The sequence below is a fragment of the Symphodus melops genome, assembly GCF_947650265.1.
Source record: "Symphodus melops genome assembly, chromosome: 7".
Classification (NCBI taxonomy): domain Eukaryota; kingdom Metazoa; phylum Chordata; class Actinopteri; order Labriformes; family Labridae; genus Symphodus; species Symphodus melops.
In genome coordinates, this window is record NC_136697.1 from 13,430,891 (window position 1) to 13,452,772 (window position 21,882).

Consider the following 21,882-nt stretch of genomic DNA (forward strand, 5'->3'; position numbering starts at 1 on the left):
AAACTGAGTACAAAATAGTTGACTATAATAGATTATCATATAGAATGGAGGAGATTAATTGAAAAAAATATATAACTTAAAAATATATAACTGAACTGAGAAGAATATAGACAAGACAGGAGAAACAAATAACTCATCAGAGGATAAAATAAGCATTTTGGAAAACACTGAGCATAATTTATAGAATATAGAAGCAAACTAGAATAGAACAGACAGTGAAGATTTTGTGTACTATATTATTGATGTTTTTGTTGAAAAATAATGTCGCTTACGACGGATTTTTGTTATAATTGAAGCTTTGCAGACATTGTAACTGTAACATTCATCCCAATACAGCTTGCAGAATTTCATTGAAATAGAGACACATACAGTATAGATATCCATATACATAGCCATATAAGATTTGGCCCAGTGGTGTAAGCTACAGTAGAACATTGTTATTCCACCCATACACGGAGACCACGTCAGCAGACTGTCTGCATCAGCACCACACAGAAGAGAGGGCATCATTAGTTTCCATGGCAACACTGACATAGCGAGTGACGCAGGCGAGACAGAGAGAGAGGTGAATGGGTTGAGGGAGGAGAAGGTGCTGTTAGCAACTGCAGTGCAGGTTGTGTAGGTGGTCTGCGGAGGTGTTACAGTGCATGTATGTGTGTGTATTTTTGTACATGCAGAAATCAATGTGTATTCTGTAACCGTGGAGGCACTACCTTTTGTTCCCTAAATAAAAACAATCTCCACCCTATGAAGAGCATATTATCTTCAGTGTGCCAGTTTGGAGCCACACAGGGTGCAGTGTCCAGAATGTGTGAGTCATTTCTTAACCCAAGGGTGTGGACAGCAGAGAGAGAGCACACTGAGAATAAGAAAAAAAGAAGAGATCTCTTTATGTTACAGGTTATTAGATTAGCTCTGCCTTCATTTAAACAAACTCTGAAAAAGGTTTGTGCTCTAACCTCAGGTAATGAGTGTGTGTGTCAGAGGTTGTGTAAGATTTCAGTCTCTGAGAAGTGTCCTTTGACTTAAACTCTCCTGGGAGAAGCTAACTGGGCACGCATGTTTTCAGCTACGCCCTGTGTCACACTCATTGCTGCTACAGTGCGCACATTCACACCTGAGAGCTGCCCATTAGAATCACTGGTGCAGCTGGTCGGGGTTAAGCTTTCATTCATGAGAAGTCCCAACAGCTCATAGTGATAGAGGGGAGGGTCATAAGAATGCTGCCTTAACCTTTAATCTGAGAATGCAAAGCAGATGTTTGTCTTTTTAGTTTCTCACATTTTTTAAATTACCATCTGCTGCATTAAAGCAATTTGATTACAATTATCAGTTTTTGTTCTTTCTTTTCCCCATTCACAAACTGTCTTGTTTTGGTTAAATAATACAAACCCATGAGTCGCCCTTTTTTTCTGTTTCTCTTTTTATGAACTCTGAATCCATCATTGTAAATGGGAATGCTGTTGGAGGAAGCATGCCCAGACAGCAGATGGCAGTATGATCCATTCAGATTGGTTGTTTTATTTCCTCTCCGCTCTAAGCCAAAAGAAGAAACAGCAGTATCGCAGAAAATCCTGGGATTTATAAACCTATGATCATTTTTTGTCATACCAGCAGAGGAGAATGGCCAGTAAGAAGAAAGTGATCGTAACAGGTGAGATATTGTTATTGGCTGGAGGTCTGGAGGGAGAAGAGTGTTTTATTTTTGTCACTACAGTGTTTTTGAAGCCCATGCATTTCTAGATGCACCTGAGCTGCTTAGTTGTTCAATGATTAAATGGTTGTGTTTATATTTAAATTAGTAGTGTCAGTAGAGTAAGCTTGCTGGTTCTGTCTGCTTGTTTTGATTGCACAAGAGTATTATGAAGAGACAGAATGACACCAGACTTTTTTTGCGTACCTAAATACTCCTCAACCACTCAGCTGAGTTAGAAAACATTTAGTGCCTTCTCTAAGTATCATGTGAGACTGCCATTATTAATGTTTAACTTGATGCGACCTTTAGACTCTGAATTAAGAGTCCTCTTTATTGACTCTTATCACTGTTCTTTATGACAGATAAGCATCTTCATGGGCTCATCAATGTGCTTTACTGTGCTGTATTTGCTGCTGCGATAAATACTGATAAATATTTTGTGCGTCTCTTTTCTCTGCAGGGTTTGAGCCTTTCGGTGAGCATGCAGTGAACTCCAGCTGGGTGGCAGTGCAGGTAATCAGCACTCGGGGTGTACATGACATGATTATCATACATTTTAGGTTTAGTTCTCTTAGTCCATAAATAAGAGTTACATGTATGTTTTATTTGCTTTTAGGAACTGGAAAAATTAGGTCTGGGTGGAGCAGTGGACCTTCATGTTTGTGAGGTTCCTGTTGAATACCAAGCTGTTCAGAGTCTGCTGCCATCGCTGTGGAGCGAGCACCAGCCACAGGCACGAGGAGAAACAATCATGTGCATGTAGTCAGATATTTACTGGGGTTGTCAGAAAATACTGATACACATATTTGTAAAATATGTATTTAGATAATGCACTGATTCTTACAGTGAATATTTGTTCTTACTAGTTTACTAACAGATTTTTACTGATAACATCTTGTACTCAAAATGAACAAGAAGTAGCCCCGTGATATTGGCTGTTACTAAAACTGTGATAAAAACAATTTCTTCTTTTTTTTTTCTGAAATATTTCCAGATATTTAATTGGATTTAGTTTGCAGTATTTAGAATAAATATGCCTGTATCATGGCTAAGTGTCACATTACCAGTTTTAATTCTCTCCAAAATTTGCATTATACTGCACATGAAAAGTCCGTCAGTGAATAAAAAAGTAACTCCTCTTACCTCTGCCTTATCTCTCTTTTCTTGGTCTTGCGAGCAGTTGGTGGTCCATGTCGGGGTCTCTGGGTTAGCAACCACTGTTACTCTGGAGCAGTGCGGACACAACAAGGGCTACAAACGGCGTGACAACTGCTGCTTCAGCCCGACTTCACAGTGCTGCATGGAGGACGGCCCAGACTGTATACACTCTGTGCTGCACATGGAGACAGTCTGCAAAAGGGTCAACAACACAGGCCTTGGCATCACTTTTTCTGTATCCAAGGATGCAGGACGGTAAGAGAAGTTATTTAAAATGTGGAGGAATGCCTACATAATACACAAAGTCTTCATGTCCAACATTCTCATGACATCTACAGTTGGGCATCTAAACTGCACTCTCATGTCTGTTCTCAATAAAACACAAGACAAGGTCTGACATGGACACAATGTGCATCGGTCTTTTCATCTTATTTGCAGTATCATTGTCTTTATTATAATCTCATGTTGTTTTTTGCGTAACTAGGTTTTAAGAAAATATTAGTCACCTTCTCTCTCACTAAATAAACTGCGTTACTATAATATAACTAACGTCTGACACAATGTTTTTGATTAAATTATTGAGAAAGTGAAAGAGAATTTATATAATTCTGAAGAATAAAAAACAATTTGCAGAGTTTTGATTTATTTTTGTTCTTATCCGTTTGGTTAAGTACTGACAGCATTTCGAATGTGATACAAACATCATAAGTCAACTATCCATCCTTTGGTTTGCTGGCAGGTATCTGTGCGACTACACCTACTACACCTCTCTGCACCTGGGCCAGGGCCGCTCTGCCTTTATCCACGTGCCTCCACTCGGTAAACCGTACAGCAGTCAGGAGCTGGGAAGGGCTCTTCAGGCCGTCATACAGGAGATGCTTAACCTTATGGAAGAAGATCCGAAACATGAAGAACTCTGCAATCACGCACATCGACAACAGCAGGACCACTAACAACTGACTCACAACCTGAGAACACTATGGTGCTCTACACTGTAATCACAGTGCCAATAACAAGCCATCTGTTGTATCTCCAAACTATTGAAGGATTTACAAAGGTTATGTGAAACACAGGACCCCAACTCCTACATCTGTTCATCATAGTCACGGTGTAAAGTCTTTGCATGTGTGGGTTTGAATGTGTGTACAGGAGAAAATGCATCAATGCTAGTTCTTTGCCACTGATCTTCCAAAAGAGTGTGAAAACAAATGTCATCTTAACAATGATTCATCTTTTAATGCAGAATCATGTGAAAATGAGGATATATGTGTCTTTACTAACCCACTAACAAGAAGACCACAAGTGATAAATGATGACACTCCCCTCTGACTGTCTTGAAGAACTCCCCTCATAATTAGTCTCTTAAATCTTATAGTATGAGTTTATTGTTGTCCTGTAACTGTCATTTGTTTTGTTTTTTTATTGTATTTGCACTACAGATAAGAAATTAATTGATCGATTGATTGATCTGATGAATATTCTGAAGAGATTAAAAATTCACACATACAATAATTTTGTTCATCTCAGGGAATATATTGCACATGCAATCAATAATTAGTAATGTGATACATTTAATGTGTCTGTCCTCCATGTGAACTGCAGCTTTGCTAAGCTGTGTGTAATTAAAAAAACTAATGCACAACTTTTGTTTTGTCCTTGTCTTGTGTTAATTTTACATAATTATGAATTACTTTAAACTGATTTTTAATCACATGTTTATGCTGAAATGATAAATGCAATGTAACTGATGTTTCTCTATCATCTCGCATCTCTGAATTATTTTTTCTACTTTCATTTGTTTCCCATGACTGTGTATTTGAATAGCTTCAAAAGGTAAAACAATCTTGTCTCATACTCAGTTAAATGGCTCCTGAATTTCTCCTTTTTTGTAAAAATAGACACTTCATTTTAACTAATCTGGGACAAATAAACTGGAATAATGTGCATGAACCTGGTGACAGACCCTTTCAAACTGGAGGTCCTTTTCACAAAGCAAACAAAAACCTTTGGAAATCTGGAACCTAGTCAGACAGTGTTTCAGATTTTTAAATGTGGTCATTGAAAGCAAGCTTTGTGATTTTTCTATGGTCTACTTAATTGATGGTCGGTTTCTGAACACTTCAAAACATCTATCATGAAAATTCTTTATTGTCATTAGATATTAGAGTAATATAGTCCTTTTTATCCACCAAGTCTCCTTAAAAGCCTAAGACTACACTTTTCTAAAGCTTTCTCACATCTGTCTTTAAGGTTAAATGTGTGTTGTCTTATCTTTATGTTGAGGCACAATCTGTATCTGTCCTCTACATCATGGGTCAAGAGACCTGCTGAATTTGTTCTGACACTAGTGATCTGTGCAGGGCAGAGTGGACCATAACAATAAAAAAGGTATTACTGCTGGGGGTTTTTTTGTTGTTGTTTTTTTTAACCAATAATCAAGGACTGCATTTATTAACATCTACAAGTTGGACCCTACAGTATGTTGCATTCACATGTCAAATAAAATAGATAAATAAAAAATAAAATGACTAAATGAAATAGAATATTCAACTCTTAATTTACAAGAAGAATGTACATTAAATATACAGACTGAATTCCCAGGAGAATCAAATTCCAAGATATCAGGTTGTGGGCATACAATTTCTGCTATAGTTGCACAACCAATTGGAAGGAAAATACACTATAGCTTGGCTAACTGAGGGAGGCTTGGGTGACAGTTATATCACTCTCCGTTAGATTAGGTTCCCGGTTGTTTGTCTGATTTTCTGAATTGTTTCATTGGAAAGGGATGCAAAGTCATGACACAACTTGCTAGAATTAATTTAGGAGGGATGAATGCAGGGGGATTTGTCTGTCTATGGCCGCAGACAAGGAACATGCATTGTTGCTCTGCTATTAATATAGACAAAAACAGTAGACAAAAAAGTCTCTCTTGCTCTTTTAAGTTCCAGGTTATACATTTAAGACTTACCTTAAAGGTCTCTGGAGTTTGGATTTTTCAGCATTTTTCAATGGGGCTTTTTCCTTGCCATCAATAGTTTTGGTTCTATTCTGACATTCAGAACACTGAAACAAAAATCATCAACAAGACCATCGGCGGTATGCAGAGCTGGTAGGAGTCGGCTACAAATGCCTGTTCATGCCGTATTTTCAGTTACATATGGTTTCTTAATTACTTCTATTTTTTTTCTGTTGACTTCTGCAGATAGCATATTTATATAAAACATAATTGTCTGAAAGAGAACAGTATTTATTACCATAATATCTGAGATTTTAAAACACTTGGAGTTAACTAACCCTATAAATTGGTTATGATATGAATTACTTGCACACAAGAGGCTGGAATGATAAGTTTTTGACTGAGGGGGGCTGAACATTGTATGGAACCCAAGCGTACAAGAACAAATGTAAATGTCATGATCTAACTATAGCATGCAAAATAACAGGTGCATTCCATGTTTACAAATAGGCATATTTTTAAAGCTCACAGCCATCACTGAGCCTTTGCACTACTTAATAAAGTTATAAATAATAATAAAAATGTGTATGGGAGGAAAGCAAACTTGTGCTATCTGTGACTCAGGCAGCCAAACACATGTTTTAACTATAGACTGTTTTAACTGCTTGATGAGAAAAGAGAATATTACTTTGTATGTGACCTTGTTGCATAATAAACCTCTGTGAATTATAATGGCGGACCTTCACCTGCAGCCAACAACTATTTATTTTTTTACTTCAAATTCAGTTAACAGGTGTCTCCTTGCTTCCTTCCCTACCATCGCTGTAGGAGACAATCGGTAGTGAAGGAGCAGAGGAAACGAGCTGGAGGTAGAAAGAGAAGCGGAATGCAGCCGATGAGTCTATCTCCCTCTCATCATCACCACTGTTTGTCATCAATACTTGGTCGCCTTAATTCATTTGTTTCCTTCTGAATCGATACCGTGTGTGTGTGTAGATCATCGGAGTGGATGTGAAGCGGTGATAAGAGGACACAAACATGAGTGTCGAGGCGTACGGGCCGAGCTCACAGACTCTCACGTTTCTGGACACGGAGGAGACTGAGCTGCTGGGAGCGGACACTCAGGGCTCCGAGTACGACTTCACGGATTTTACCCTGCCGAGCCAGACCCAGACTCAAGGCCAAACCCAGAGCCAGCTGGAAAACCAGGTACGTGTGTTTATCTGAGACAGCTCGGTGTCAAAACAAATGTCGCACATTATGTTGACATAATATGAAATTTCTATCTGAGGCAAGTTACGCCCTCCATCCTTTACACCACGCTTTTTCACTCCTGCTAACTGGATAGCATGCTAGCTTACACTGTTTGCTAACTGACAGCTCTTTTAGCTTTCTGGTAAAGCTAGCTAGCATGTCAAAGCTAGGACCTTTTTGTGCCATAAAAACAAGAGTGACAAGGAACAGCAGCGTGACCTCAAACCGCGTACAGTACACAGTCAGACAGGAGACACAGTCAGACAGGAGACACAGTCAGACAGGAGACACAGTCAGACAGGAGACACAGTCAGATTCAGTCAGGGGGATTCAGCTGTCAACAAAGTGTTTGTTTAGCTGATAATGAGCAAGTAATAAATATAATGAGTAAAACACATACATTTACAAGACATGATTTAGTCGTTAGTCCAGGGTTTTCTCTCGACTCACTCTGTGGGATACACAAATAAAACCTGATGTTGTTTGTTTACACTGTTTGTCTACTCAGGTGAATGGTCCTGACGGCCTGCTTCAGAATGGAGAGGACCCGATGGTTAAAGCCAGTCAGATGCTGGCAGAGCTCAACTTTGAAGAGGATGAAGAGGACACCTACTACACCAAGGATCTACCTCTACATGCCTGCAGGTAAACACGATGATGCCTCGGGTGTTCAAAGCTTTTATTCACTCACAAGTGACATTAGGGACCCTTCTCTCTGTGATCTTTTTTAAATTAATTGATAGATTAACTGGTGCAAAGCTGTTGAAAAATAAAAACGGGTTTACTAATTCCTAAAAGCCATGACATTTAAAATTGTGATAATTAGACAAGATTAAACAGATACTTTCAATCTGCTGACTTAACATATCTTTACTCACTTTGCTGGTTTTCAAGAAACACTACACTAAACCGTCAGAATGTTTTAGTTTTTTTTGTCTAATGCCAGCAATAGTTAACCACTTACTTTTTTACCTCGTCTCACTCACAGCTGGTTTGCTTTCTGACTAACATGTCATAGTCTTCAATTAACGTGTCTTTAATTCAGCCTAAAAGTGCTCAGCAATTTCAGAAGTTCAGTAGCAAGTCAGTAACAGTTCTAATGTTTTTAATGCTTTGTAAAAACATTTTTTAAATTAAGGCATCATTTGCTTTAAAAATGTGTTTTCCTCTTTATTTCAATATTTTAGGAAACTCAACCGTTACAGTTTTCCATTTATTGGATGAAGATAGAATCATTGCTGTTTGACAAGTTTTAGGATCAAGGACGTATCGTATTTAAAAACCAAATAGATAGAGAAAATTATTTTCTCAATAAATATAAGTTTGTTCAGGAGCTTTCACATTATCACGACTGTAAGACTGGTGAACGTCTTACAGCTGGATGATAAAGTTGATGACGTTTTCCTATTGATGTACGTCTAAAGGCAACCCTGTTTATATTTCAGTTCATACTTTTCTTGTTTAAATAATAAAGGCTCATTTAAAAGCGGCTAAAAATAACAAGCATAACAAAAAATTTAAAATAAAGAAATGACTCTCTATATTGCGTCTTCGATTGCTCTTTAACTTTTTATGAAACAGTTTTGTTTTAGTTGCATCCTTAGTAAAGCAAGCATTTGAGTAGCTTGAAATTAAACGTAAATAAATGAAAAGTCTTAAATGGATATGTTTGATGTCCATGCTTTTAACCGTCGAATTCTGTATTTCTTTTTTTTGTTGCATTGATTTTTTTTCTGTTTTAGTTACTGCGGGATTCATGATCCAGCCTGTGTGGTTTACTGCAACACCAGCAAAAAGTGGTTTTGTAACGGCCGTGGGAACACATCCGGCAGGTAAGAGGCAGGGACTTATCAGCTTTCTTATTGACCCACAGTGTTAAAGCACTGAGCTAAAGGACCTGAGAGAGCATCACTGACCTGGATCAATATCATGATAGCAGGAGTGCATTATTCAGTGACTGTAATAATGATTGTTTGTTAGAAGCCTTTGTGGTAACAAGAACAGTGTTTGTATGGAGTCAAAAACACAGAATAACGCTCACTGAGTTTAAAGGGCCATGAATGGCAGAATGATGTACTTTAATCAATGTTATATGAACGTTTAATTTTTCATAAAGTCTCATGGTCCTTTAATGTAATATATTTGAAATTGGACGCTCTAGTGATTCCCAAAACATTGACAAGCTACTCTAAAATGGAATAAAATCATTTACATAGCCATCTTTTTGTGTTTTTGTACTTTTGTGATATGAACCTTCTTTAGTTATGACTTAACACTTTGCTCATCTTGTACTTTTCTTTGCTATGCGAAAGGCCTTATTTTGTTTTCTGTATTGGTAACATTTTAATGGAAAAATATTAAAAGCCCATCCCTATTTACATTCTGTACAAGCTGGGATGAGGATCAGCACCTCTAAATCTGAGGCCATGGTTCTCGACTGGAAAAAAGGGGCCTGCCCTCTCCGGGTCGGTGGGGATTCTTTGCCCCAGGTGGGGTCAGGGTCTTGTTCACAAGTTTGGGGGGAGGATGTAGCTTGACATCCACAGACGGATCGGTGTGTTGCATGACTGCGTGTCGGTCCATCGTGGTGAAGAAGGTCGTGGTCATGAGCTTTGGGTCAAGACTGAAAGAACGAGATCCCGGCGATCTTGTTCGGACATGTCCCTCTGGGAGGAGGCTTCGGGGTAGACCTAGGACATGCTAGTGAGACTGTCTCGGCTGGCTTGGGAACGCCTCGGGGTCCCACTGGAGGAGGTGGAGGAAGTGTCTCGGGCGAGGGAAGTCTGGGCGTCTCTGCTTCGATTGCTGCCCCTGCCGCCCGGCCATGGATAAGCGGTAGAAAATGGATGGATGGATTAGTCTCAAATAACTTTGCATTAAATGTCATTCTCTTCCCTTTCAGCCACATTGTAAACCACCTGGTGAGAGCAAAGTCCAAGGAGGTGACCCTGCACAAAGATGGCCCTCTGGGGGAAACGGTACTTGAGTGCTACAACTGCGGCTGTCGCAACGTCTTCCTCCTGGGCTTCATCCCGGCTAAAGCTGACTCAGTAGTGGTGCTGCTGTGCAGGTAATGGGGACTTTAAGTAGCTCACCGTGCTGTTTGACCTTTCTTTTAAGAGGACAAAATCATGGGAAATCTAGAACTTGACTGTTAAATTTGGCCATATTTGTTTTTGTTGTAACGTAGGCAGCCATGTGCCAGCCAGAGCAGCCTGAAAGACATCAACTGGGACAGCTCACAGTGGCAACCACTTATCCAGGACCGATGCTTCCTGTCCTGGCTCGTCAAAATCCCTTCAGAGCAGGAGCAGCTCCGTGCTCGTCAGATCACCGCCCAGCAGATCAACAAGTTGGAGGAGCTCTGGAAGGTACTGTCAGTGCAACTGTCCGTGTACACACCCATCTTTGTTCTATGTAAATAATCCAAACCCACATAACTGGAATTGGAGCATGGGTAGGGCTTATCCCTGACGTGAAAATATAATTTAGTGGGTTGATCGCTGTCCTGTGTGTCTTCAGTACCAGTTTCATTTCTTCTTTCAGGTCTGGGTTTCAGATTGTTTCAGTTTCTTGTCACATACAAGGTCACATTTCTGGTACGCGGCTGTTAATCCGAGTACTTCTCTGACATTGTGCTCAGATAACTTTTAAAGCAAACATTCTGACTTTTAATATGAGGGAAATGATTATTACCAGTCACAATAATGATGTAAGGCATGACTGTGTCCTTATCATATTCGCCTTTGACAAGGTGAAATATCATTTGTGAAAAAAGGCCCAACGTCTGAGTTTTTCCAAGTTCCAGATTTTAGCATATAAATACAAAACAATCTTAGAGCACTTTTGTTTTTCTGTACATATTAGAAACACATCCGATCCTCCTGCATGACTGTTTGTTTGTATTTTTATTTCATTTTTGTAGGAAAATCCCTCTGCCACTTTGGAGGACCTCGAGAAGCCCGGTGTGGACGAAGAGCCCCAACATGTGCTGCTTCGCTACGAGGACGCCTACCAGTACCAGAACATCTTTGGTCCTCTGGTGAAGCTGGAGGCTGACTATGATAAGAAACTCAAAGAGTCCCAGGTAACGATATAATCATGTCGTAACACAACAAGGCTGTCAAAACGTTCCTATCAGTCATTTTATCTTTTACTTAATTAAAAAAGTAAATTCAAGCTGTGACCATTACGCATGCATTTAGTTTATTTCTATGTGGAAGTGAAGTTGTTCATTACTTTGTCTCCAGGTATATTGACATTTTTTACTCTTGTTTTCTCTTTTGATCTTTAAACTACTTCCTCACAGACTCAAGACAACATTACAGTCAGATGGGATTTGGGCCTGAATAAAAAGAGGATTGCTTATTTTACTCTTCCCAAGACGGACTCAGGTATGAACTCTTCCTCGCTTGTATTGTTAACATTTTATGTTGTCCTGGTCACACTCTTGACTAAGAGACTCCACATGTTTAACACCATCATCCCGGATATCCTTCACCAGAAACTCACCCAGCTCACAGTGCCGGCCTCCACCTGTCAGTAGGTCAACATCTTCTTGACTGACAGGAGGCAGCAGGTGAGGCTGGGGAGCATCACATCCAGCACCCGGACAATCAGCACTGGCGCCCCCCAGTGTTTATTTATTAACATCCATTTGTCATGTAACTATTTTCATCTTTGCCGCTGCATTGAGGTCACAAATTGTGTTTTTATTTCGTATAACTTTATTTGTATGGGTTGCTCTCGTTGTACCCTTCATTAACATGTTTTTTTCTCCATCTTACCTGCTTTCCAACAGACATGCGACTGATGCAGGGAGATGAAATTTGCCTGAGGTACAAAGGAGACCTGGCCGCTCCATGGAAAGGCATTGGACATGTCATCAAAGTCCCTGATAGTATCCTGCAGTTTTCAACATACAGCCTTATTTTACCTCCATTATTTGTAAAAACTTAGGCATCCCGTAGACATGCTGTCAGTAAACTTAGTCCTCAGTAACCTCTAGTGGCAGCTCTGAGAAACTGCAGTATCTGTGTGCTTGTGTCTTTCTCTGAAATCCCCAGTGGCTTTTAAAAATAACATTACATATTTTGTATGAAGTCCATACAGTTTACGATTGCTAAGAGATTAGACATAGTAACATCATGTAGTGGTATGTGATCAAAGGTTGTACCGCCTCCTTGACTTTCTGTAACAGACTATGGTGATGAGATCGCCATAGAGCTGAGGAGCAGCGCGGGGGCTCCAGTAGAGATCCCTCACAACTTTCAGGTCGACTTTGTGTGGAAATCCACTTCCTTTGACAGGTACTGTATTCACAAATAAGACCACGCTTGTTTTGTTGTTTGCTGTGATATGTATTCAATGAAGTTATGTAACTCAGCTTTATGTGTGAGGTACAGTACGCTCATCTAAAGTAAAGTGAAAGTTTCCATGTCTGAAGCTAATTCGTACTGTACATGTATGACATGTGAACAAAACCCCTGTAAAAGAAAATGGACACTTTAATGTTGTCAGTATCGCTCCTCTTTAGAACAATATCACAATATTACTGAATGTTCTGTTATTTGAAGCCCAAGTTAAATACCCCCTGTAAATATTTCTGTCTTCATTATGCAGGATGCAGAGCGCCCTGAAGACCTTTGCTGTGGATGAGACTTCAGTGTCTGGTTACATCTACCACAAACTGCTGGGACACGAGGTCGAGGATGTGGTCATCAAGTGTCAACTGCCAAAACGCTTCACTGCTCAGGGCCTGCCTGACCTTAACCACTCCCAGGTGAGCTAGACAAATGCAAGGGGGGGAGGGGGGAGAGAGAGAAACACTGTCAATGACTAACTTTTGGAATATATAGAAAAACTATTATTATGCTGTTTAATTGTTCACTCATATCTGAAACACACAGAAATACTTAACTCCAGTGGCTTTGTTCATTGAGAAAGGACGGGGGATAGTGAAAGTAACCGAGCAGAGAGGGAGAGTGGGGAAGTGACATGCCACAGGTCACACCTGAACACAACAGCCTCTGGAAAGGGGGGTGCACGAACAAACAGCAAGGCCACCAGCCTCACGGGAATCTTTGTGTTATTAAACAACTGCATGAAAAGTTTTAGGTCCTGTGCCCTTAGATCTTACATCAATGTGACTTTTCTTGTGGCGCAGGTGTATGCTGTGAAAACCGTGCTTCAGCGTCCCCTCAGTCTGATCCAGGGTCCTCCCGGCACAGGGAAGACCGTCACCTCTGCCACCATCGTCTACCACCTGGCTCGACAGGGCAACGGGTAAGAAGCAGTCTTTGGTTTTTACTTCTTTTGTTGACATGTCTGTACTTCTATGACTTTGCTGGTTCTGTATTAGTTGGATAGGTTTAAATGATCCTTTTAACTTTGACATAAACATCTGACATGTATTGATATGTATCTTTGTTATTTGTTATCATATGTGTAAAACGCTGACAGACTTAAAAACGAGGCCTTTGAATTGTTTTATTGTCCCCTGTGAAGTATTGACATGTGTGTCCCTCTAGACCGGTTCTGGTGTGTGCTCCCAGCAACATTGCCGTGGACCAGCTGACAGAGAAGATCCATCAGACTGGACTGAAAGTGGTGAGGCTGTGTGCAAAGAGCAGGGAGGCCATCGATTCACCCGTGTCCTTCCTGGCTCTGCACAACCAGACCCGTAACATGGACAGGTATGACCATAAAAAAACGCATTAAACACAACATTTCAAAGGAACTTTCTTTAGTGTGTGTCAGTTTAGTGTTGAGTTCTCGGATGAGTAGAAATGCTTTTACACTTAAACAAATCAAATATCCAGAAAACGTTTCTTAGGCTGTTTTCACTTATGCACTCCGGATAATATCTAGATAATTACGGGAGGACTGTTCCAGAGATTCTTCCGACCGAGCTGTTCACGTAAAAAACAACGGGGAAGTAGCTCACGAAGCAACAGACTCTGCTACTCTCCTTTATATCAATGCTATGTGTTGTCCAACGGAATGACGGCATCCACAAAAGAGCAGAGAACAACATAATGGAAAACAGAAAACGTAATGCAGCTATTTCATTTTATGCACGGAGATCGTAGCGGTCACGTGTATACACTCACAACAGTACAGAAACGTTACTTCTCCTCCTATTGGCTCGAGGTGAATTATCCGTATTTGACTATTTGCGTTCACACATACAGCTCTTCCGGGTAATCTCAAGAGTTTTTCAAATAATTTCTGTACGTGTGAAAAGAGCATTTGAAAAACAAGGAGATGTCAGTTAGTCCCTTTTAATAATTTATCATGGTGATGGGATAATGTTTCACTCACACTGTATTAAAAAAAACAAAAACAAAAAAAAACTTGAATTTCCCTCGGGATCAATAAAGTATCTATCTATCTATCTATCTATTAAAATGACTCGTACCTGCAGCATGCCTGAACTTCAGAAGCTCCAGCAGCTGAAGGACGAGACAGGAGAGCTGTCCTCCTCGGATGAGAAGCGCTACAGAGCTTTGAGACGCACTGCTGAGAGGGAGCTGTTAATGGTACGAAGGACTCATCTTTCTGAACTTAAAGTGCTGCTGAGTATGTTCAAGTGCATAATGGTTTTTGTTTTAGTTGATGAAGGCCACTGAACAGAATATGTGGTTAGAAAAAAAAAAAAAAGGATATTTCACAGTTGTAAACTTTTCTACTCTTTTCTTTTGCCTTTTTCCCAGAATGCCGATGTGATCTGCTGCACCTGTGTCGGTGCTGGGGATCCTCGCCTGGCTAAGATGCAGTTCCGTTCAATCCTGATTGATGAGAGCACCCAGGCCACTGAACCAGAGTGCATGGTTCCTGTAGTCCTGGGGGCTAAACAGGTTGGAGCTTTGGAGGCAGAAATATATCTTTTTTTTGTTTCAACTACGTTCTCCAAGTGCTTTAAGAGCGCGTAATCCCTGTTATTGGTGTACACAATTCTTCACTTTCAATACTAAATGTTGTTGTTACTTGCAGTTGATTCTGGTGGGTGATCACTGCCAGCTGGGCCCTGTGGTGATGTGTAAGAAGGCAGCTAAAGCCGGTCTGTCCCAGTCCCTGTTTGAACGTCTGGTGGTTTTGGGGATCCGGCCAATCCGTCTGCAGGTCCAGTACCGCATGCACCCAGCCCTTAGCGCCTTCCCCTCCAACATCTTCTATGAGGGCTCTCTGCAGAATGGAGTCACAGCCGGTAAGATGAGAGAAAACTAATTTGATGTCCTTTGCGTAATCTTCTTTCAGATCCATGAATCTTTTGAATCTTACATCTGAACATAAAACTATTCATCAACATTTTGCTTATGCAATATACCCGATGATATAGAATATAACATAGATTTACCTGACGTGTTGGCAGGCTACTTGCATGCAGCATAGCATTTAGGTTTTTCATTTCCATCAATGTTGAATTTTTAAGCTGTGTTAAAGGTCGTAGACTTTGTCTGTAGATTCTGAACTCTGAGTCCAACATGTTTGTTCCACTCTTCTGCAGCTGACCGTGTAAAGAAAGGCTTTGACTTCCAGTGGCCGCAGCCCGACAAGCCGATGTTCTTTTATGTCACTCAAGGCCAAGAGGAAATTGCTAGTTCTGGAACATCCTATCTCAACAGGTTTCAGTCTTATTTTTTTTATCATAATGTCGAGAACACACAGCACTTCATATTTGTACGTGTTTTTTGCTTTTTAATTTTTTAATTTTTTTTACGTTAATTCACTAATGAACATTTTCAGACAAGTGTAATTGTCTTGTCAAATTTGTCTTGTAACATAATCGGTTCTTGTTTGTGCAGAACTGAGGCCGCCAATGTAGAGAAAATCACCACCAGGTTGTTGAAGGCCGGAGCCAAACCAGATCAGATTGGCATCATTACACCCTATGAGGGACAGAGGTCCTACCTGGTCCAGTACATGCAGTTCAGTGGCTCCCTCCACACCAAACTCTACCAGGTATAATTACATGTTTGGTCTATCACTACTTTTCAAACTGAAAACTAATAACATGTCAAGCTGATCAAGTGATCTGCTGATCCAGGGATAGTTTGAAAGATGGTTTGACAAAAAAACCCAACATCTTTTTATTTTTCACTCAACTTGACTTTGTTCTGTCCTCCTTATCCGTCAAGTGTTGCAGCACTGCTCTTGTTAATGACAACCAGTGGGCTCTACAGTGTTCATACTTGGCCCATATGGCTGTGAAAGTGCAAAATATTAAAGCATAGTGCTGCAAGTTTGAGCTTTAATAATTGCAATGATTTAACTGTCAAAAGATGAAGGTAGTTAGGTAGGTAGTAAGGCAGTAAAACACTGAGGAAGGAGCGTCTCATTTCAGTCTGCACTAACCATCACTCGGTGAAAATGATGATGTCACAGCTGTCGTGCTTATTTTGAACTAATGCGGTTTGAAATGTAAATTGCCTGTTGGTGGCTCTCTGCATATGGATTTAAATCCTGTCAATTTCACAAGCTGCGCTACCCAGTTATATATAAATCCATATCATATTAATCATTAAAGGCTATCAACTCTGTTTACAGTCGGACCTTCAATTCATGGATGAATGTGCTGCATACATTTATAACCTTAGGTGTTGAGTAAGCTGAGGGAGAAATAGCTGCAAAACCGTGACTGTAACTGCTGACATAAAAGAAAACACATTTACAGCAGGCGTAAAAAGCATGATCAAGTTATTTCTAACTATAAAATATTGTCTTTCTTTTAATGTCGTCTACAGGAGGTGGAAATAGCCAGTGTGGATGCCTTTCAAGGCAGAGAGAAGGACTTCATCATCCTCTCCTGTGTCAGGGCCAACGAGCATCAGGGCATCGGCTTCCTCAACGATCCCCGACGTCTCAATGTGGCGCTCACCAGGGCGAGGTAAAACTGCATCAATTACAACAACAGCAGGTCTTTTTTCTTTGATATCTCAAGCCTCCTGTCTCCATTTCCATAGATGTAATTTTATACATGAGGCGTTTAGCTTTTTTTTTTTTTTTTATCTGTCATTGTCATCACAACATTACTATTAGCTGCTGGTTAAAACTTTAATATTACATAATTTATTCATGTTTTGCTTTGTCTCAAAGATATGGTGTGATCATTGTGGGAAATCCGAAGGCCCTCTCAAAGCAGCCTCTGTGGAATCACCTGTTGAATTACTACAAAGAGCAGAAGGTCCTCGTGGAAGGGCCCCTCAACAACCTGAGGGAGAGCCTCATGCAATTTAGCAAGCCCCGAAAGCTGGTCAACACTATCAACCCTGTGAGTTCAGTGAGGTTTTTTTTTTTTTTTCACGGGGTCATGAATATGTTGTGTTCATCTGTGGCACGTGAGGGATTTGTGCTGAGGTATTTAGGACAAGTCATCTTAAGACAGCAGGGTAAAATTATTGAGGGACGTCCTTAAAATGCTAAAAATATCATGTCTTGTTTTGCAGGGAGGTCGCTTCATGAGCACTGCCATGTATGATGCAAGGGAGGCTCTCATTCCTGGATCTGTTTATGACCGCAGCAGCAACGGTGAGAAACCTTCAACGCAGTTATTTGTATTTTTAACGTTAGGTGGTATCTCCCTAATGTATCCCACTGCAACTGCCATATCAAACCATTTTTAAAAAGGAGCTGTAACTCTTGACCTGTAACTCTTTGCAATGCAGGAAGGGCATCCAATATGTATTTCCAGACCCATGACCAGATTGGCATGATTGGCACAGGAAGCAATCCCATGACGTCCATGAACATTCCCATCCCCTTTAACCTGGTGATGCCTCCCATACCTCCTCCAGGGTACATGGGGCAGGTCAATGGACCCACAGGAGGTGAGTAAGATACAAAACCTTGTATAGATCCCAAGTGTGGACTTCTCCAAGGCCGCCATGTTCAGTTGATGCTTTTTGTTGTTGTTTGTTTTTTACTCCAGGTCGTGGAGGAGGGATGAAAGGCAAAGCAGGTGGCGGAGGAGGTGGCGGGGCTCGAGGTGGCCGCCAAAGAAACCGGGGAAACATGGGTAACCATGGAGGAGAGCGCGGGCAACACGGAGGCCACATGAGTGGCAGCCAGGCCAGTCAGGACCTGGGCTCTCAGCCGTTCTCTCAAGGGCCTCTGACGCAGGGCTACATCAACATGAGCCAGCCGTCACAGATGAGCCAGCCAGGGCTCTCCCAGCCTGAACTCTCACAGGTCTGTTCACCCAGTGCTCGACCTCTACGGCTAAACTGCAATCATTAATTTGTAAGAAAAGAGTTAGAGTATATCTAAGTAATATGTTCATAACTACCGATCCAGAGCCCGGGTTGTAAGCACACACTGTATATTTCAAGTTGTTTGTCCAGCTTTATTTTCCGAGTAAAGACATGTTTTCTAAGAGCACTTAATCTGTTTCTGTAATGAAATGAGAGGATGACTGTCGACGGACTTCTTTAACGTTTTGTCATTTTTCTGTTATAGGACAGTTACCTCGGTGATGAGTTCAAGTCCCAGATTGATGTGGCTCTGTCCCAGGACTCCACCTACCAGGGGGAGCGGGCCTACCAACACGGGGGTCTGACTGGACTGTCCCAGTACTAGATTGTAAGTAATTCCACTGTGGACCAACACGAGTCCTTAAATTAAAGGAAAAGCTCGACCATGCATGAAAGGAGCTTTTTATGTGCTTGCTGTTGAGTTGAGAAAATAAATAGTGCTTTCGTTATCGGGCAGCGCTAACAGAAAAGTGTCCCTTAGTTTTTAGCAAAGTAGTAACGTTTGGTAAAGCATTAATGTTGGAAACTCCGCTTATCAAGAGCCTCTGAAGCTCATTGGGTAACACATTTGATCACATTTATTTAAACCAAATGTAACTGCTATACGAGTGGTCACATGTCGGACTTAGTCTTAGCTGAGTGCAGCTACTTCCAACTGTTACTGTTACTGTTAGCAGCAGCACTGCTTCTGACCAAAGAGTCCCGATGAAAGAGATGTGATAATGTTTAGTCAGCCTAACAAGTACTAGAATGCAGACTTTTATATGTTGAATGTGACCAGAAATAACTATTAAAGTTTGTATTTATATCTTTGTTTTTCCCCTGCAGAATGCTGGAAAGGAGCTAGGCCCGTGAAAAGCTTATTTCATTGGTATTTTAATCTGGGTAATAACAAAAAAGAACAAACAAGGATACCCGTTTTCCACTGCTACAACCGAAGCACCACTGTGTGAAAGTAACAGGAGAGAGACCGTGAGAAACCAACCAGTCACAAGCGTGAGAGCACAAGAAGGGAGTAGAGCTGGACAGGTAGCGAGCAAGAGACGAGGGAGGGAGAGAGAAGGCACTGCTGCTCACAGGCGAAGACATGGCGAAGGAGCTGTGATTGTCGGAGCAGCGCAGTCTGAGAGGCGAGACCTTGGACAGGTCAAAGAGGGTGGAAGGTCCAAACGATTCAGGAGAGGGGACGATTGTGTCATCTTGTCCCTCGCGTGTCCCTGAACCCTCGGGGACCTCCACGATGTGGGGTTGGAAAGCTTGCTCCAAAAGAAAGATGGAGAAGAGCTGTCTCACAAAAATGTCCTCCAAGCTAACTGAGCAGGATGTCTTCTGTGACTTGGAGGAGGGAGTGAAAACAAAAAGGGGACACAACTCTTGATGTAGTTGACATGGCAACTTTTTTAAAATTCAAAGCTGGAATTGAGACTCAGCAATTGTAAACATTTAAGCCTCCAGGAGAGAAGAGTGAGAAACACTGTTTGGCTACTCAAGTCAACTCTAAAGTGCTTGTGTTGTTGTGCCTCGAAGGATTCAAATGCAGTTTGAGGATTAACTTAGCCACAGATCATTCACTTTTCTTTCTCAGCTTTGAGTTGGAACATTTTCATTGAGGTTTTCTGTGATGCAAGTCTGATGTAGTTGGCCTTCTTTCTCGAGGTGGTCATAAAAAAAACATTCAGGACATTCAAGAGAAAACATCTTTGTAAAGTACCCTAAGTAGGAGGTACTCCCAAAGATCTTGACAGAGAGACAATTTTGTTTTGTTTTAGTCATCAAAGTAAACACTATGACCAGCTTTCAACTGAAGGAAGTGGTCGTTGTTTCCTGTTGACTCCAATGAAAGCAGGATCATCTTGAGCTGATACTGCTAAATGCATCAAGTGAGCCAAATGATTAGAGCACTAGTTCCAAAAGAGCTTTGCTCACAGACGTTTAAAAAAACATGCACAATGAAATTATACAAATAGGATTTGAGCTGTTTAATTAAAAAATGTGTCATGGCAGACATGAAGTTAGTTTTAATACCCGAGGAGTCTCTTAGGGACTCATTACAGAGGGTGATAAATACCACTTCTGCCCCATCTTAAAGCATAAATGTATTTCAGTGAACCTTGATCTGAAATGTCACCTCATTAGAATTTTGGAAAAGAACTTTTTCCTTCATTCATACGCTCATTACAAATGACAGATTACGTCTAGAACGTGAACGAGGAATTTTGCTATAAAGATGCATTTAGATTATTTCCACATGATGACCCATGGGCCATCATTTAGTATGATAGGAAGGTTAGCAAACATTTGTAGACGTGTTAGTTTCAGTGCTCTGCATGCCTTGTTAATTTATTAGTAACTTATTTTCATCTGTCTATAAACCACACAACACTGTAAATAGAAAAAAAAAGTATAAAGGTCAAAACACTATTCATCTCCACACTTAACCTGAGGCGTGGTTGAGTATGTCTAACATCCTGTTGTTCATGCTTGTTTCAGCATTTGCTGAAACATAGCATTTGGGATATATTTCTGAGAAATTAGCAACTTTAGTGGTAACTTTAACTACTTCACATTCCCCCAATAATCAAATAAAAACAACAGAGGCCATTTTATTTTACTAACTTGAGAACTACAGGCATTCCTTTCTACTTAAATCATATTTAAACCTCCTATGTGTCTGATTTATTTGTTCTTTGTGTAATGTGCTCAGTAGGTTTCTCTTAAGTTGTTACATCAATGTCACTAGATTTATACACCCAATACTTAACACTTAAACACATTTATTTATAACAAGGGTTTCAAAGGGGCGGTACATTTCTGGAAACTTTCCATGGGAAGTTAAGATTGAGTATTTTGGAAATATTCCAAATTGGAAACTTTCCATGTGAATTAAGGGGAATTTATGGAAATGTATGGGAATTAACTGGAAGTTTAATCAAACTATCATATTCAAGCATAAATATAAACATTGTGTTTTGTCCTATAAGCAGACATCTGTGCAAAGTAATACAATTAAAACACTGACATTTCCACAGATTTACATCAAATTATTAAAATGTATTACCCCATAATATCCAAACTTCCTTCTATGATTTTAAATATTTAAGTGTACTTGCTGGAAATCTGGGGGGGTTTTTTTAGTCACGATTATGCTAAAATACATTTTTCCTCAACTATTTCTCAGTTCGCTATTAAGGACCAACTTTGAATTTTGTAAACTCACGGGTTATTCCCATAAACTCCCGTTAAATTCCATGGAAAGTTTCTAAATATGAAAGTTCCCGGAATTGTGTAACCCTATTTATAACAATCACACCTCCATACCGTACACCATATTTGCATGTCAAGTGAGTAAGGTTAGATCTGAGTTGGATGTTTCTCTGATTTTGCAGTAATAGTCTTTGTTTGACTTACTGCTGAAAATTAAGTTGTGTTTCACCCTCATGGCTGTAATTCCCCTACCCTTCCCACTGACTGATGTAAAAAAAAAAAAAAAAGAAGTCATATAGATTCTCTTGTTGGTAATACTGTCAAATTAAAGTTTGGTTGTTTTTACTCCTCCAGCCGGA

The 21,882-nt window shown here is 40.4% G+C and overlaps 2 protein-coding genes across 2 annotated transcripts; both read left to right on the plus strand.

The window, feature by feature from the left end:
* The first annotated feature begins 1,403 nt into the window (after positions 1-1,403).
* LOC306826438 (pyroglutamyl-peptidase 1-like) lies at positions 1,404-4,496 on the plus strand. The gene is made up of 5 exons (XM_079347770.1): positions 1,404-1,654; positions 2,157-2,209; positions 2,313-2,429; positions 2,877-3,109; positions 3,594-4,496. Exons 1-5 carry the CDS (start codon positions 1,624-1,626, stop codon positions 3,805-3,807), a joined length of 648 nt encoding a protein of 215 aa, XP_079203896.1. The 5' UTR covers positions 1,404-1,623; the 3' UTR covers positions 3,808-4,496.
* Positions 4,497-6,685: 2,189 nt separating this feature from the next.
* Positions 6,686-21,876, plus strand: LOC306826239 (regulator of nonsense transcripts 1-like). Its single transcript, XM_079347432.1, has 24 exons — positions 6,686-7,022; positions 7,576-7,712; positions 8,810-8,899; positions 9,970-10,137; positions 10,258-10,438; positions 10,993-11,154; positions 11,377-11,461; positions 11,869-11,967; positions 12,268-12,376; positions 12,690-12,849; positions 13,234-13,352; positions 13,598-13,762; positions 14,494-14,608; positions 14,783-14,926; positions 15,063-15,276; positions 15,577-15,694; positions 15,875-16,031; positions 16,814-16,956; positions 17,166-17,340; positions 17,516-17,597; positions 17,735-17,896; positions 17,998-18,257; positions 18,525-18,647; positions 19,148-21,876. The coding sequence occupies exons 1-23, from the start codon at positions 6,852-6,854 to the stop codon at positions 18,642-18,644; spliced, it is 3,336 nt and encodes a 1,111-aa protein (XP_079203558.1). The 5' UTR covers positions 6,686-6,851; the 3' UTR covers positions 18,645-18,647; positions 19,148-21,876.
* Positions 21,877-21,882: the final 6 nt, after the last annotated feature.

Bases quoted from the DNA above. Each gene is read 5' to 3' on its own strand.
- LOC306826239 (XM_079347432.1), top strand. From the start codon at position 6,852: ATGAGTGTCGAGGCGTACGGGCCGAGCTCACAGACTCTCACGTTTCTG. The intron at 10,439-10,992 runs GTACTGTCAGTG...TCATTTTTGTAG, and splicing joins AGTTGGAGGAGCTCTGGAAG to GAAAATCCCTCTGCCACTTT. The intron at 17,341-17,515 runs GTGAGTTCAGTG...CTTGTTTTGCAG, and splicing joins TGGTCAACACTATCAACCCT to GGAGGTCGCTTCATGAGCAC.
- LOC306826438 (XM_079347770.1), top strand. From the start codon at position 1,624: ATGGCCAGTAAGAAGAAAGTGATCGTAACAG. The intron at 2,430-2,876 runs GCACGAGGAGAA...TCTTGCGAGCAG, and splicing joins GGAGCGAGCACCAGCCACAG to TTGGTGGTCCATGTCGGGGT. The intron at 3,110-3,593 runs GTAAGAGAAGTT...GTTTGCTGGCAG, and splicing joins GTATCCAAGGATGCAGGACG to GTATCTGTGCGACTACACCT.